The sequence below is a fragment of the Ixodes scapularis genome, unplaced genomic scaffold (genome assembly GCF_016920785.2).
Source record: "Ixodes scapularis isolate PalLabHiFi unplaced genomic scaffold, ASM1692078v2 PGA_scaffold10__122_contigs__length_95168666, whole genome shotgun sequence".
Lineage (NCBI taxonomy): Eukaryota > Metazoa > Arthropoda > Arachnida > Ixodida > Ixodidae > Ixodes > Ixodes scapularis.
The window spans coordinates 5,231,908-5,247,157 of record NW_024609836.1 but is presented as its reverse complement, the minus strand read 5'-3'; the positions used below and the strand labels follow the sequence as shown (position 1 = coordinate 5,247,157).

The 15,250-nt window shown below is 46.4% G+C and overlaps 1 protein-coding gene across 3 annotated transcripts in view; it reads left to right on the top strand.

Annotated features, from left to right (window-relative positions):
• Positions 1 to 3,348: 3,348 nt before the first annotated feature.
• Positions 3,349 to 15,250, top strand: part of LOC120835925 (dysbindin-like) — an 86,941-nt gene continuing 75,039 nt past the window's right edge. For 2 of the 3 annotated variants that reach the window (XM_040205171.3, XM_040205170.2), the window contains exons 1-5: positions 3,349 to 3,483; positions 3,586 to 3,618; positions 3,682 to 3,738; positions 3,792 to 3,852; positions 3,909 to 4,041. In XM_040205171.3, coding sequence (XP_040061105.1) covers positions 3,428 to 3,483; positions 3,586 to 3,618; positions 3,682 to 3,738; positions 3,792 to 3,852; positions 3,909 to 4,041 — 340 coding nt within the window. In that variant the 5' untranslated portion in view covers positions 3,349 to 3,427. The remainder of the gene's footprint in view (positions 3,484 to 3,585; positions 3,619 to 3,681; positions 3,739 to 3,791; positions 3,853 to 3,908; positions 4,042 to 15,250) is intronic. The other variant, XM_040205172.3, reaches the window with a different exon arrangement.

Genomic DNA, 15,250 nt, shown 5'->3' with positions numbered 1-15,250 from the left:
ATAACGGTGAATGTAACTTTCCCCTTTCGAACTGTGACACTCACATACTCATTGTCCGGATGAGGGGTGATATCATGTGACACATAGGTTAGGTCTTTCCGGAGCGCAAGAAAAACTCTACTAATGCCATTAGGACGAGCCGACTGAAATATTTCATATCCCGAAAGTTGAAAGTCGGATGGAACGCGTGATTCGCTAATAGCTAAGATAGGAAAGTGATATTTGAGCATAAGCTGTTGGAAGTCGGAAAGCCGAGGACGAAGTCCTCTCGCGTTCCACTGAAAAACGGTCGCATTTTTAAGACTCTCTTGGAATGACGAAACGTCAACCATTATTCTGATGCGAATTTCCTGCCATCGCGATAACTGCGGGTTCGAATACTAGGATTCCTTGCAGAATGCTTTTGAAGGCACATGATGGTAGTTGTGCCGTGAAACTTCGTAGGGCAGAGAAGACAAGGCAGATGATATCGCCAATTGTCATGGAGCAGAATACGAAAGGTGCAGGTTGCTGGGGACGCTTATCAGCTTTGACAACGTCGCTGTATGTGCGCCTGTTGGCCGTGCGGGAAGATACGTCTGTAGCTTTGAGCTCATCTGTAGAGGTAGCGGGCTTGCGAGGAGGTCCTTGGTTTGGCGTTGGTGGGATTGTTGTAGATGCCCGAGTCTTCTTCTTGGTCTTCTGTGGCGGCCCCTTAGGCTTCGCACCTTGTTTGGCAACGCTAGGCGTTTCTTGGGCATCTGCAGTGTCCGTTGCACTAAAAGTAGCGCCTTTGGGAATTGTGTTCTCGTTCGACGGCGAAGCGAGCTTTGGTCCATGAACAAACTGCTTTGTTCTGGCTAGGGCTCTCAGGCGCACCTTGCAATTTACATAGTCTGCAGGGTGTTCACCACCGCAGTTTGCACACTTGACTGCCGTTTCTCCCGGGCAGTCCCTCGTTAAGTGTGGTTGAGCACACTTCTTGCACTTGGCGTCTCCTTTGCAATATTTTGCAACATGGCCAAGCACTTGACACTTGAAGCACCTGGTCGGCGCTTCGATGTACCCGCTGACCTCGTGTTTGGTGAATCCGAGGCTTATTCTGCATGGGCGTTCTGTGTTGGGGCGGAAAGTTAAGACTGCCTTGTCTGTTGGTTGGGCAGCTTCCCCAGGTTTTCCTCGACGTCGGTAGAGTCAACGGGCTGCAATGACCCCGTCTTGCTGCAGGAACGTGGCCAGCTCGGCGTCCGTGTGCCAAAGGGGTACGCCTCTGATTATGCCACAGTTCTGCAGATATGTTCTGGGCACCGTGGCTTGAACGGGAACTCCGCCGAGGCAGCGAACCTTCAAAAGGCGGTCCACTGTGGCGGTTTCAGCGACTTCTACTTGAAGTCCGCCTCTGGCAGTGAAACGATGTCTTATTATGGCAGCCGCCGCCTCCGCGTTTACCTCGGCGCTCAAGCTCAATGGATTTTGATGTTGCAAACGATGTCCTTCATTTGCAGGCACAAAGAGGACAGGGATTCCAGTTGTTCTCTGACGGCGATACTCAACGAGAACGAACCCCTCAAGATCGCCCTCGATGAGCTCTTGTTCCATTGAGTCGCTCTCCGCTGCCAGTTGTTTGGCAGGCGTTAAAGCAGAATTGTCGCCTTCACCGCCGCGTCGTTTTCCGAGAGTAGAGCGCGCGGGTGGGGTGTCTTGAGTGACGTACGTGTCTTGAGTGACGTACGTGTGGTCTTCGTTTGGAGATGTCTGTGAATAACATGAAGATCCGGTCGCTGATATGCCAGTGCAAAAGTACCGGGTGGAGAGGTCATGTCGTATTTCGGGTTCCCCGAAGGGACCCTGCCGTGAGGAGCTGCAACCGGTTGTCCCTGGCCGCGGCTCGTGCTTTCAATTCTCTTCTCCTTATGTCCGAGCGTATCCAAATGTATTCAAAGCTTGAAATAGTCAAAAACGCGAGGGCAGAGAAAAGAACGGTAATTACTTCTTGAATCGTCGTCTCGTTGTCCCCTGTAAAAAAATAGTGCTTCATACTTAGTGTTTGAACAGCGCAAAGACGACAGGAAGATAGAAGAGAAGAGGACAGGACGAGCGCTGACTATCAACTGATGCTATTTATTCAGAAGAGGATGAAGTGCGCGAGACTCGAGAGTGCCAAAATGCACTTTTTTCATCAGACACACGCGCGGCCGCTTTTTGTGTCTGATGAAAAAAGTGCATTTTGGCACTCTCGAGTCTCGCGCACTTCATCCTCTTCTGAATAAATAGCATCAGTTGATAGTCAGCGCTCGTCCTGTCCTCTTCTCTTCTATCTTCCTGTCGTCTTTGCGCTGTTCAAACACTAAGTATGAACCAACTAGCCCACCGCAGTACCTTAGTGCTTCATCTTTCTCTTCTTCACTTAATATACTAGAGTTGTGAGTGCGCGCCTGTCTGTGTTCCTTCCTCAGGGGGGATCGGTGGCCGAGTGGGCTGAAGCGCACACCCAGCTCGACGCGCGTGGAGCGAAAGCTCGCGCTGCAGAACCCAGGGATCCTGGGCTCGAGCCCCACCCCTGCCCGTTTCGATCTGGATGAGCATCGTACCGGCGTGCGGTCGTGTATCACTACTGCGTGGTGCACGTTAAAGACCCCAGGCTAGCGGTTGTACCGCACTGGCTAAATTGCACATCTACAGTGGGTAACAATATCGCCATGTTCTGGCAGACTAAACTCCTGCTGTATAAACAACTAACGACTAATTTGTTTTATTTTGTTCCTTCCTCGTTTGTCCTAGTCTCTTTGTGCGCGATTTTAACCAAATTTCATTAACCCTTTGCCTATCGCAAAAATTAAAAAAAAAAAAAAAAAAAAAAAGATTTGAAAATACCGATTTTTTTTAAGTGCCCTATACTCTCTTTCACCTTGTGTTGAACCGCAGGAAAGGCTACAAGCGCGAGCTCCTTGCTCTAGGGCACATCTCGGCGGCACGAGCTCCCGTGCACCAAGGGCAGCTGCCAACGCTACGAGCTCGCGCTCCTAGCTTTCGCTACATGCACCGCTCACAAACAAAAAAAAGAAAAAAAAAAAAAAAAAAAAGGCGGGCTGCGCGAGCCGGATAACTCGACTACAGCGCCGCCACGAACTGTCAATACACGCGTCCTCACGAGCTCCCGTTGCCGAGCCGCTCCGGTCCCAACACTACCCAAGTACAGTAACCTCTGCAGTAACCCAGAGCAGTAACCCAAGTATTCTAGTACACTGTACTAGTGCCTCAGTGATTTTATTTTATTTCACTAAAAAGTACCAGAGGCCAAAGCCAGAGGCAGAGCGCCCACCACCCTGTTCTAAAATAAAGGGCCGCCAGGAGGACACCAGTCGGATCGCACGGCTGCGGTAGGAATTAGTGGCGCCCTGTCTTCCAGACGGGAGCCAACGGATGCCAGCCAGAGGAGTTCTTCAAAATGTTGGAGAACTTGAGGGACAAGTTACACAGCGTACAGCAAGACTTGAGCTTGAGGTGAGTACGCCTTTCTTTCTCCGGCATTGCATGCAACCGTTGCGGGCAGCGCATTCATTCGCTTCACGGAATTTCACGTTCGATGGAACTCTTGAATTGCAGTCTGAGAAATCTGACGCTCGGCGATCTCCCCAAGTAAGTATTTTGCTCGGCGTCGAGCGAACACTGCCGCGTGCGGTAACTGCTGTGGACCCGCAGATCCGGGCCGGGCTGCGAGAGGAAGCTGGTCAACGCCGGAGCAGAACTCCTGCATCAGTAAGCGCTTCTGGAGGGCTGTGGCGAGCTTTGCAATGTCGCTCGCCCCGCAGCTACCAATCCCGCTGGGAGGAGCTGCACGGGTACAACGAGGCAAATGCCCGGCAGGCCGAAGTGAGTGTCCCTCGAGGCGCAGGGGGGGCCATGGCGGTGATCGCCTTGTCTCGCAGGCGGTGGACGCGCTGACAGCAGACCTGCACCGACACTGCCAGCAGCAGCTGGCCGGCATCCAGCAACTCTGCCTGCAGGTCGCCCAGTTGCCCAAGCTTCAGCAGGGGGTCCAGGAACTCATGAAGACCATAGGTAGCCTCTTCCAACCCCCCACAGCTTTTTGGTCCCTTTACATTGTCTTACCGAATCACATTGATTCATCTGTGCTTTACATTAAGCTTGGCAAACACTCGAAGGGGTAACCTTAATAAGAAGTCCCATTCAATACGGAAACGGGGGGAAAAAGCTGTTTAACAGCTTGACGGAGCCCCCTGCTTTACAGTTCCATATTAAAGTACAAAGCAAAAATATCAACATTGTGTACAAAAAAATAGATTACAACCTATCGTAGAAAGCCAATATATTCAATTCGAATAAGAAAATAAGTCTTGCATTGTGACAGACATTATAGCTAGGGTTCGGAGTTTTCGGTTTAAACTGATAAAAGTATGCCGAATCCATTTTCGGGAATTTGGTTTTAACCGAAGAAGGTCAGTTCGTAGGTTTGGCGTTTTCGGTTTAAACCGATAAAAATCGACTAAAATACGTCTAATTCGTCTTTTTAAATTCGGTTTTAGCCGAAAAAGATCGTTTTTTTAGAGCCGCGTCAAAGTGGGGGGGGGAAAGGGAAGGGAGGGGAAGGAGAGACAGGGCGTTGCAAAGTTTGACACTGTGTGACGTTTTCGTGATTGCCCTCTTCCAAGGTTCAACATGCAGCAAAAGAGGACTTGGATTGGCCTTTGTGGGACTTCTGTGTCCTTTGTGTGATCAGGCTTAGTGTGTCAAATTCCTGGTCATAAAAAAAAAAGTTGGGGTGTGGGCTAGTGTGAGGTTTCCTTATACGGATGTGGGCTAGTATAGACCATTTTATTTAGTGCTCTCTGGGCGGCACCATTTTGTTCGACAGCAGCGCCCTCTCCATACATCCGGGAAATTCAGCGGGTTCGGCGGGGTAAAATGAGAGAGAGGGCATGCGCCCGACTCCGCTAGCAGACGACAAAACGGGAGGTAGCCATTCTCCATCTTTGGGCTGTATCGGCGGGCTGTACGGAACATCAAACTCTCACTCGTGGCTGCCGTTGTGAAATGGTTCGCGTTCTTAGAATAGTTATGGCTACTCCAAAATCAGCCTAGAGCTCTCTGTTGTTCTACTTTGGTAAATAATCAATTGAAATATCTTTTTTCCGTTACTTAAATAACAGTTGAGTCAACCGGCAGTACTACCCTCAACTACTGCATGTATTGCGGCAGGAGAGCACGTTTTTATTTATTATTTCAGACATCCACTCATGGTTGCTAAAGGCCTACTCCAGTACGAACTTCATATAGTAAAAAAGGTACAGCCACCGGATTCACTTTTCGCTGGAGAGACCGGCCAGTCTGACACAGTTTTCCCTGTGTTTTTTTTATTTGCACGCAGATAACAGCGCAATTGGACCCTGTTAGTCTTTTTTATCTAGCACAGTAATACATGATAACTGGCATACCAAAATCTGCGCATCTGCGCTTGAAATTCCCAAAATGACGCGATTTGAAACAAAGTTTATACGCCAGCCGGATGTTAGGTACAGTCCACTCGGCGGAGCAGACGACATGCGGGCGAGAGGGGGAGGGCATTTTTTTCTCTTTTTACCCTCTCTGCTATGACCCTAATGGAACGGTCTATATGTTCCCTGGGGTTGGAAACAAACACAATTTGTACTTTTTTTTTTTTTTGCCATTCCGCTGGTTTCTGCACGGTCATCTCCTCAGATGGTCTCGTTGTCAGAATGGGAAAGAGAAAAGAAGCGCGCTGAAGGTTATGCTTGCGAATTCCTCGATTTTGAGGGGTGTCCTGACGGAAGTTGTAGCGAAGACCGTATCTGTGCCGTTATTCTTTGACTGATCGCAAATATCACAGCTACAAGGAACGTCTGATCCGATGGTGTTTCTTTCTTATTCACCGAAAAAACTGGTAAACTTTTTGGGGAATAGATGTAGAACTTTTTCCCAAGGGCACCGCCATCTTGAAATATCATCACTTCTAGTATGGGCGAGAGCATTGTTTTGCCACGCTAATAGAATGCATTTAGGAGATGAGCCCCACCCATCCTCGTTTTGTCTCCCCTCTATTTTTTTAGTATTCGCAGGTTGAAACGTTTTCATATTTTTTCGTCGCCCATACCGGATATGCCTGCTTGGCAGTCGGGGGCGAGAGTAGGCGGAAAAGGTCTATACACCGAAGAAAACAAAAAATTTAATTTGAAAATAAACACCAAAAAAAGTAGGTCAAATTTGAAAAAAGAAAAACCAAAAACGCGGAACCCTAATTATAGCAAAGTTTTTGTTTAAGAGGAAATTCAGCAAAGCAGATAGCATATACTTTAGAGCCTGCTTGGAATATTTGTTATGGCAAAGAGGCACAGCCCAACTTGAACACGTTCCCTTAGTTTAGAAAGTTTGGCCTGAATATCCATTTTTTTTTTTTTTTTCTACCATAAAGCGGACCATAAGTTTATACCGATACATATAGAAAACACGCAATGAATTGCATGTTTTCGACGCGCGACACTCGAGGTATGGAGGCTTCACCGACTTGTAATGTTAGCAAACATTATTTTGTGAATGAGCCTTAAAGGGCAACTTCGGTTGAAAATGAAATTAAAATGAATTACTGGTATTGCTTTAGCAACAGGAAATGTGATGAGAACCAAAATCTTAGGTCAAAGTTGAGCAGCGTACTCCACGAAAACCAACGAGGTTGAGGACCTTAGAGCGATACACCCGCAGCTCAAAGTGACCCCGATGGACCGCTGCCATGTTGCACCATTTTGGACCACTAGACGCATGACCTTGGAGTTTTACGTCTAGATTTCAACCAAGTACCGCGCACAAATAATTGCTTATTGATTTTTAACAACAGTACCAACGAGATAAGTTTCGTTTGTTTTAACTCCAAAATGTGCTTTTACGACTCGGGCAGCTTCACACCAACTCCTCTAGACGCCGTCAGCCGCGCTGCTGTAGTTACTGGGTTTTTATTGGACAGCTAGACACTGATCTCTGGGTCTAACAGTATGGAAAAAAATAGTTTGTGTTTTTTTACGGCAATTCGAATGCGAATCTCGGCTCAGTTTTGCGTAAAAGCCTCGGAATTTGGTACAGTCACGTGCCTAGTGGTCAAAATTGTACAACATGGCGGCAGCCAAGTGGGGGTCACTTTTGCCTCGTGAGTGGGAGACCAGTGTATTGCTCTAAGCCCCTGTATACCTTGTTCACTAAAACCTTTTTTAGAGATGCGACCAGCTTGTGGCACCCTTGTGACATCGCGTCGTGGCAGAGCTGCGGTCGATTGGTCGTGTTGCATATCGCAGCACTCTTATGACGTCACATCGTTTGCGTTGACTGAAACCCATTTTGGAGTCAAGGAACATTGGCACAACACCCTTGGGACGTCGCATTGCGGTGGAGCTGCGGTCGATTGGCTGTGTCGCGCACTGCAGTGCTCTTGTGACGTCATATCATGCACTCTTGTGACTTCGCATCGTCCACTCTTGTGACATCACATCGTTTGGCGTTACAGCTGATAATCAGTGTTGCCATCCCTCTAGCAGTTAGTCTCGGTGTCGCCGGAGACGCTCCAAATCAAACTTTGAGCCGCGATATTTATAAAACTACACGCAGTATTAAAAAAAAATTATATGTTCTAATGCAGGGACATTGTCTAGCAGAAAACAGTCATTATCTCAAATTCAAGAGTATTGACCGGAGTTTTTCTTTAAAGAGACACTGACGGGGTATTTATGCTCGCCAAGGTTTTTATGTGTACATTACATATGAGAGCCCAACTACCCAGAACACGATTTACAGCTCAAAATTCGGTTTCTTTCCACCCGTAAACTGCCGATCATGAACTGGCCGGTTTGAGTTGCGCCCACTCTCTTCTGCATAGTCATGAGCCGTTTTCTATGGTTTAGTCGCAACCGCCAAAGACAATCAAAGTTGTGGGTCGTCAAAGGCACACACTCAAAACTAAAGATGGACGGAAAATATCATACTAATCTTTTTTTTTTCTGCTTCTAAAAAACTGGAAATGGGTTAATTTAAAAAAGAAAAAAATGTTGCACAGTTAGGTGATTTTTAGTAACATTCTCCTTCTCTGTATTTCTTCTTCCCCTGTTCGGTCTCGAGCAGTTGCGTCTTTGTACTTTATTACAAAATGTATGTGATGTTGTAGCAAAATATTGATTGGGTAGTCTTTTAAAAACCATAACAGAACTCCTAACGAAAAAAAACAAAAAAAACAAATTGGGGGTGTTTCAGTGTTTTTTAAAGCAAACTGAGGTAAAAACTACGGGCCAGGAGAAGGGCAAGTTTGTCCCTTTTTTCTTCCAAGTTAAAATGTTAAGTTTCATATTAGAAAAAAAAAAATATATGAAAGCGAAAAGGCAAATTGAAGTACTTTTACGTAACGTGTTTCGGGCCTCCAGCATGCGTCTTTTCGACACCTGCTCTGGCTGCACATTCACGCTGTTTTTGCCAAAAGGCGAAGCCCCGGGAGCCTTCCGCTAACGACACCGTCCAAATTGCGTCGACAAAGTCTAGAGATTCGTTTTGGCAATGGTTCAGCCTTTGCGAGATTAAAAAGCGGCAGTCGACAATACTAGAGTCAAAGAAAGAATAAAATCACTTCGGGACAAGGACAGACAGCACAGTTCTTTCAGCTAGCAACACACATTTAACTAAAGAGGAAGATACAAAAAAATTGGCACGTAAAGGACGCTCCCGCGCTTTTCTAAAGCGCTTTAGATGTCGAAATAATTGCTAAAATACTCTTATCGAGTAGGGGTGGGCGAATATTAGATTATTACGAATAGCCAATCGAATTCTCTTCTATTCGGCATTCGCTTTGAATCGAATTTAAGTAATCGACAATATGGAAATATTCGACAATATCGAATTATTCGACAATATAGAATTATTCAACCTTTCCAAATACAGTCAAACCCGACTATATCGAACCCGTTTGCATCCAATTATTTCTTATATCGAGCAATTTTTGTGCATATTAATGTTACAGGGATAATAATACAGCAAAAACTATGGTTACATCGAACAAAAAGCAGCCGCTACCGATATATCAAACTGCCAAGAGCCCTGTTTTGCTCTGCAAGCTGGCTTTCCCCCAACGCGAGCGGAAGAGAGGGTGCTCCGTGCTCCCTCTCCCCGCTTCGTTCGCAAAAGAGAATATTATTTTTTCTTCCAAGCGGTTAACGCAGCCACCCAAAAAAAAAAGCCAGCTTGCTTTGCTAGCTGGCTTCCCGCAACGCAGCCACCACCCGTCTTAGGGGAAAGCCAACTTGCAGAGCAAAACGGGGCTCTGGATGAGAAGGTGCTCCTGCTCGGACGTGTTCAGTGCTCTCGACATAGTTCGGCGCTAATTGGGAATATAGAAGGCTGCGGCCTCAGCATTTTTGGAGTCCGTCGATAGCGTAGGAAAATATTGTTATCGCGGATGCAATGAAGAAAAAGCAGCAGAAGATGCAAGGCTACTTCATTGTGTAATATTTCAGCAGAAAGTGGATTTTTGAGAGTCTAATTCATTAAAACTTTTATATCGAATTATCCGCCATATTGAACTGGTAGACGGGGGATCGGTGGCCGAGTGGGCTGAAGCGCACACCCAGCTTGACGCGCGTGGAGCGAAAGCTCGCGCTGCAGAACCCAGGGATCCTGGGTTTGAGCCCCACCCCTGCCCGTTTCCATCTGGATGAGCATCGTACTGGCGTGCGGTCGTGTATACAACAGACCTGGTTACGACGAATGTTTGGATGTAACGTGTCAAGTTCGGTTGGTTTTCCTCTACGTACCATTGACTCAACTTCGTACCTGCAGACAACATGCTCTTTTTACGACAGGCCGAAATCTCGGTCGAAATCAAGGTCACAATCAAGGTCTGTTATAATGAGCGTTGAGCGTATTTGAGTTTGTTGCGGACGTTCGCGAAAATCTATGCGCACTCTTCGAAACGCGCCGCGCGACTTTCGTCGACTCTTTGAAGGCGTTCGACAAGGTCCCGCGCAAACGTCTTCTTCTCAAATTACGGTTGGTAAGAGTCGAACCGGGTGCTTTTTTGTTGAATAAAGGCACTCCCAACCAACCGAATCCAGTACCTCACGAGTCACGCCAGTTCTAGTGTTTCTGCCAAAGTTACATCCTGTGTGCCCCAGGGGAGAGCTGCGTTGGGTCGAATTACGGTCGGCGGGAGTCGAACCAGGTGCTCACATCGGATAGAAGCGTTTCTAAGCAACTGAACTCAGTACCTCACGAGGAACGCCAGTTCTTGCGTTTCTGTCAAAGTTACATCCTGTGTGCCCTAGGGGAGAACTGCGTTGGGTCGAATTACAGTCGGCGGGAGTTGAACCGGGTGCTCACATCGGATAGAAGCGTTTCTAAGCAACTGAACTCAGTACCTCACGAGGAATGCCAGTTCTTGCGTTTCTGTCAAAGTTACATTCGGTGTGCCCCCGGGGAGAGCTGCGTTGGGTCGAATTACGGTCGGTGGGAGTCGAATTACGGTTGGTGGGAGTCAAACCGGGTGTTTGACATCGGATAGAAGCGTACCTAACCAACCGAACCCGGCACCTCATGACGAACACTAATTCTTGCGTTTCTGTGACCGTTAAATCCTGTGTGTCCCGGGGAGAACTGTGTTGCAACCCCGGTCGTTCCTCGGTGGGAGTCCGGCCCAGTGTTTCACGTCGGATACAAGCATTCCTAAGCAACCAAATCCAGTACGTCACGAGCAACGCCAGTTTTCGAGTTTGTGTCAAAGTTGCATCTTGTTTACACAAACTACCTTCCGCATTGTATCAAATCCAATGTATGCCGACCATTGCATGCTTTACTGAAAAATCGCCGACACATCAAAGAGTGCCCTCTCGCGACGAGACCTGGACAACTTTGTGTTACGGTGCGAGGAGCAGCAGATGGAAGTCAACGTAACGAAGGCAAAGTGTACGTCGTTTACGACGAAACGCAAGACTATGTTCTAGTTGCGTGCTCCGCAACAGCGTATAATAGAGAAAGTCAATAGTTATAAATACCTTGGCATGTTGTTATTAATATTTTGTGACCTCTTAGGTAAAGCCCAGAAATGGGCTTTACCTAAGGCACGTTCTTGAATTTGGGGATTATATCTCCTACGGATAAAACTTGTATTGTTTCGTCTGGTTTTCACTAAAGCAGCACCGGTCGACACAAGAAACATGCACATTTTGAAGAATCAGTAATAGAGAACACGACAGCTAATAGTCATTAGTTTCGAATACCTTTGGCTTATTTCTGAAAAAAGCTTGTTTCAATTAATTGCTATGTTTGCCTTCTTTTCCTTCCTTTTCTTCTTCCTTTTCCTCCTTTCTTGGGGGTTAATATCCCTCCTTTATTTTCTTCTTCCTTTTCCCCCTCTTTTGGGGGTAATTTCCACAATTTTTTTGCCACCATTTTAATTTGGTATTCTTTAAAACTTGAGAGTAATTAGGCTTTATTTTTAAATTTTTAGTGTTTCCTTGTTTTTTCTTCTTCAATTGTTTGGAGTTCAAGGTCGTAGCGTCATGGGCATCTCATAAATGTTTGTTGCTCATTGAAAGAAGAGTGTGTGTCTGTGTTTGTCCTTTACATGCTTTGTTCTTTCTGTGTATTTTTATTTCTGAATTTGCACTTTATCTTGCACATTGCAATGTACAAATTACACTAGAATCTATGCCGATTTTAACTGCGAGCGTTGTACCGTCGTACGACCTTAACCATGTTTATGTGAGGGATTGAAAAATGTGTTATCTATTTATGTTTATGGGAGGGATGTCGCAACTCTCAAAATGGACAATGTTTTCAGTGAACAAGAATGTTTTTAGTTCACACGTGTGCTTCCCATGTCAACATTGAACATGGAGGGACAGCGTGAGGCAGACTGTTTTGCAAAAAAGCGTAAAGGTGTGCCATGCACCTTTCTTGCATGATGTTTATGGTACATAATGATGATGATGTTGATGATGATACTTTAAAGGTTTCTTGGGGCATGTGACATGATTAGATTCAAAATGTGAAGGTTTCATGGGGGCACGTGACGTGATTAGATTCTTAATGGTATTTCGAGGTCTCGCCTAAGCAAACTTGGCAAGCATGTGACGTGATTAGATTCAAAATGTGATTTTGAGGTCTTGCCTAAGCAGACTTGATATGATTAGATTCTTAATGTTATTTCGAGATCTCGCCTGAGCAGACTTGATGTGATTAGGTTCTTAAGGGGATTTCTAGGTCTCGCCTATGCAGACTTGGCAAGCATGTGACGGGATTAGATTCAAAATGCAGGGTTCGCACAGACCCTTGAAATCCTTGAATGTCCTTGAATTTGATAACATTAATTCAAGGGCCCTTGAAACTCCTTAGATATAAGTGAGCTCCTTGTAATCCTTGAAAATTTAGTGGACTTTGCTTTAATATAGCAAATGAACGACGTATTTCCGTAAGTCGCACTGATTTCAAAAACGCGTTTACTGAGGAATGTTGGCGAAAACATGTAGTCTTGACAGGAGAGCAATAGCAGCAAGTTTCGGTTTCGAAACCGGCAGCGCCTGCGTCGTCTGGCAACAAATGCGAGCCAGAAATCCAATCCAAGCCAACGCAAGTTATAGTAACGGTCAGTCAGTCGGTACTCGGTATTAGGTGTGTCGCGAACTTTTGTCGAACCAGATTTTTAGGTCTAACTCTTCAAACTTTTCACCAGATTCGACCGGTTCGACTTTGTGGACAGTGTGGCCAGACCTTGATACAAGCATGTCTAGGTTTGGAGAATGTTTTTTTTAAGAAAAGGGTTATTTTATTTTATAAACAGTTGCAATTAAAGGAACTAATTCTAATCACTGAAGAGGTTAATAACTTAATTTTTTTGTACTGTATTAAGTAAAATAACCAATCGGCGCTGCCCTTAATTTATTCCTTAGCCATTGCCATCCAATCCGAAGCCAACTGGCCAGCCTGTCGCGCATGCGCACACGAGTCGAACCTCAATAGAAGGTTCGTCGAATTTTCCACTCAAAGTTCGAAAAAGTCGAACCTGGTCGAACTCAAACCTCGGCCGGTTCGCGACACCCCTACTCGGTATACTCGGTCCGTGCGTCGGCCTCACGCGTCATTTCTCGGTGAAAGTTCGCATTTGTGCTGTGTGCAATGCCTGCAACTTTACTTTGACAGTACTTTGACAGGATGCCAGGCGGAAAGTGCAAGTTTCAGTCTGCGTGGCTGGAGCACAGCGAATATCATCACTGGGTGAGGCCGGAGACAAGCGACCCTTATCGAGTGAAGTGCGCAGTATGTCAGAAGTCGGTCGACATTGCAACAATGGGGGAGTCGGCGTTGAGGAGCCATCAGAAAAGTGCCAAGCACTGATCCAAAGTTGCGGCAGGCGAGGGCTGCTCTTCCGTCATGAGTTTTTTGCAAGCGGCAAACGTCACAGAAACGACTTCTCAGCGGGAAAACACGGAAACATCCTCTCGAGCTGCGACCCTTGACGAAGACTGCAGAAGGCATGACTCCGTGATTGAAGCCGAAATTTTGTGGACGATGAAAGTTGTGTCTTCACACTACTCATACAGCTCCAGCGGATCAGTTTCCGAGTTGTTCCGAAAGATGTTTCCGGATAGCGATATCGCGAGAAGCTTCACTTGTTCGGAAAAAAAATGCGCGTACGTCGCGTGCCATTGTCTGCGCCCATTTTTCGCTTCTCAAGTCTTGAACATGATGGAGAAATCTGAACATTTTGTTGTCCTTTTTGATGAAACGTTAAACAAATACCTGCAAAAGAAACAGCTTGATGTTCACGTGAGACTGTGGAACAATTCTGAGGTGACAACAAGGTATGTGACATCGGCATTCATGGGCCACAGCACAGCGGACGACCTCATGAAGAATTTGACGAAAGTGCTGGCGTCCTTTCCGATGAGCAAAATTGTTCAGCTTTCCATGGATGGCCCCAATGTCAACTGGAGCCTTTTCCACAAGTTCCAGCAGCACATGAAAAATGACTTTCAAGTTCAGTGTTTGGATATTGGATCGTGTGGCCTTCACACAGTGCATAATGCCTACAAAGCTGGAATGCATGCAACGGGATGGCCAGTTGACACATATTTGTCCAGCTTATTCTCACTCTTTCATGACGCACCGGCCAGGCGAGAAGATTTTATTCGAGAGACAGGGAGCAGTGTGTTTCCACTTCCTTTTGTATCTCACCGTTGGATCGAGAACGTGCTCGTACTACTGGAAAGAGCCCTGGCCACATGGGAGCACTTGAAGCAATACACTGAAGCAGTGAGTGGCCGCAGGCTGCCCGTGCCAAAATGCAGAGCATATGAAAACGTCAGTGCTTTTCTAAATGACCAGCTTGCACTTGCAAAATTGAACTTTTCCCTGAATGTTGCCATGGTTGTGCAGCCTTTCCTGACTGTTTTTCAGAGTGATTCTCCCAAGACGTTTTTGCTGGCAAAAGAACTTGAAAGTGTTCAGAGGAGCCTTCTGTCAAGGTTCGTAAAGTGCTCTGTAATGACAGAAGCCACCAGCATCACGAAGCTGCTGCGAATTGATGTTGAAGATGCTGCCGTTTACACAGAACTTGAAAAGGTGGATGTTGGACGTGCAGCTGAGAAGATGTTGAAGTGCTGCAAAGCGAGCGCCAAGTGTATTCTTGAGTTTAGGTACGAGGGCCGGAAGTTCCTTGTGAACATGATCCTGAAAGTCATGGAGAGGTCCCCTGAGGTACCCTGTCGTTCGTGGGTTGTCATGTTTCGACCCCACAGAGATGTCCAAGACAGACACGTGCCTTGGGAAGCTAAAAATTGTGCTTATCTGCCTAATCGACAACAAACTTCTCTCTGAGCACAAACATGACATTGTGTGCACACAGTACATTCAGTTTTGTCTAGAAAAACGGCATGAACTACAAAACTATGAAAAAGATCATGAATATCTTGACAGTTTTTTCGTGCGGCTGCTGAAGCACGATGCTTCAAGCACGATGCTTCATTCTCGCAGTTATGGGCTGTGGTGAAACTACTTCTCCTCCTGAGCCATGGGCAGGCCTCAGTGGAAAGAGGCTTCAGCATCAACAAGCAGGTTGCGGTCGAGAATTTGGCAGAGCTGTCGTATATTTCTCAACGAGTTATCTGCGAGGCTGTGAAAAGCCATGGTGGCCTGCTGAACGTTCCGATTTCAAAAGAGTTGAAGGCGTCAGTGCGCCAAGCCCGGCATAGGTACGCTGCATACCTAGACG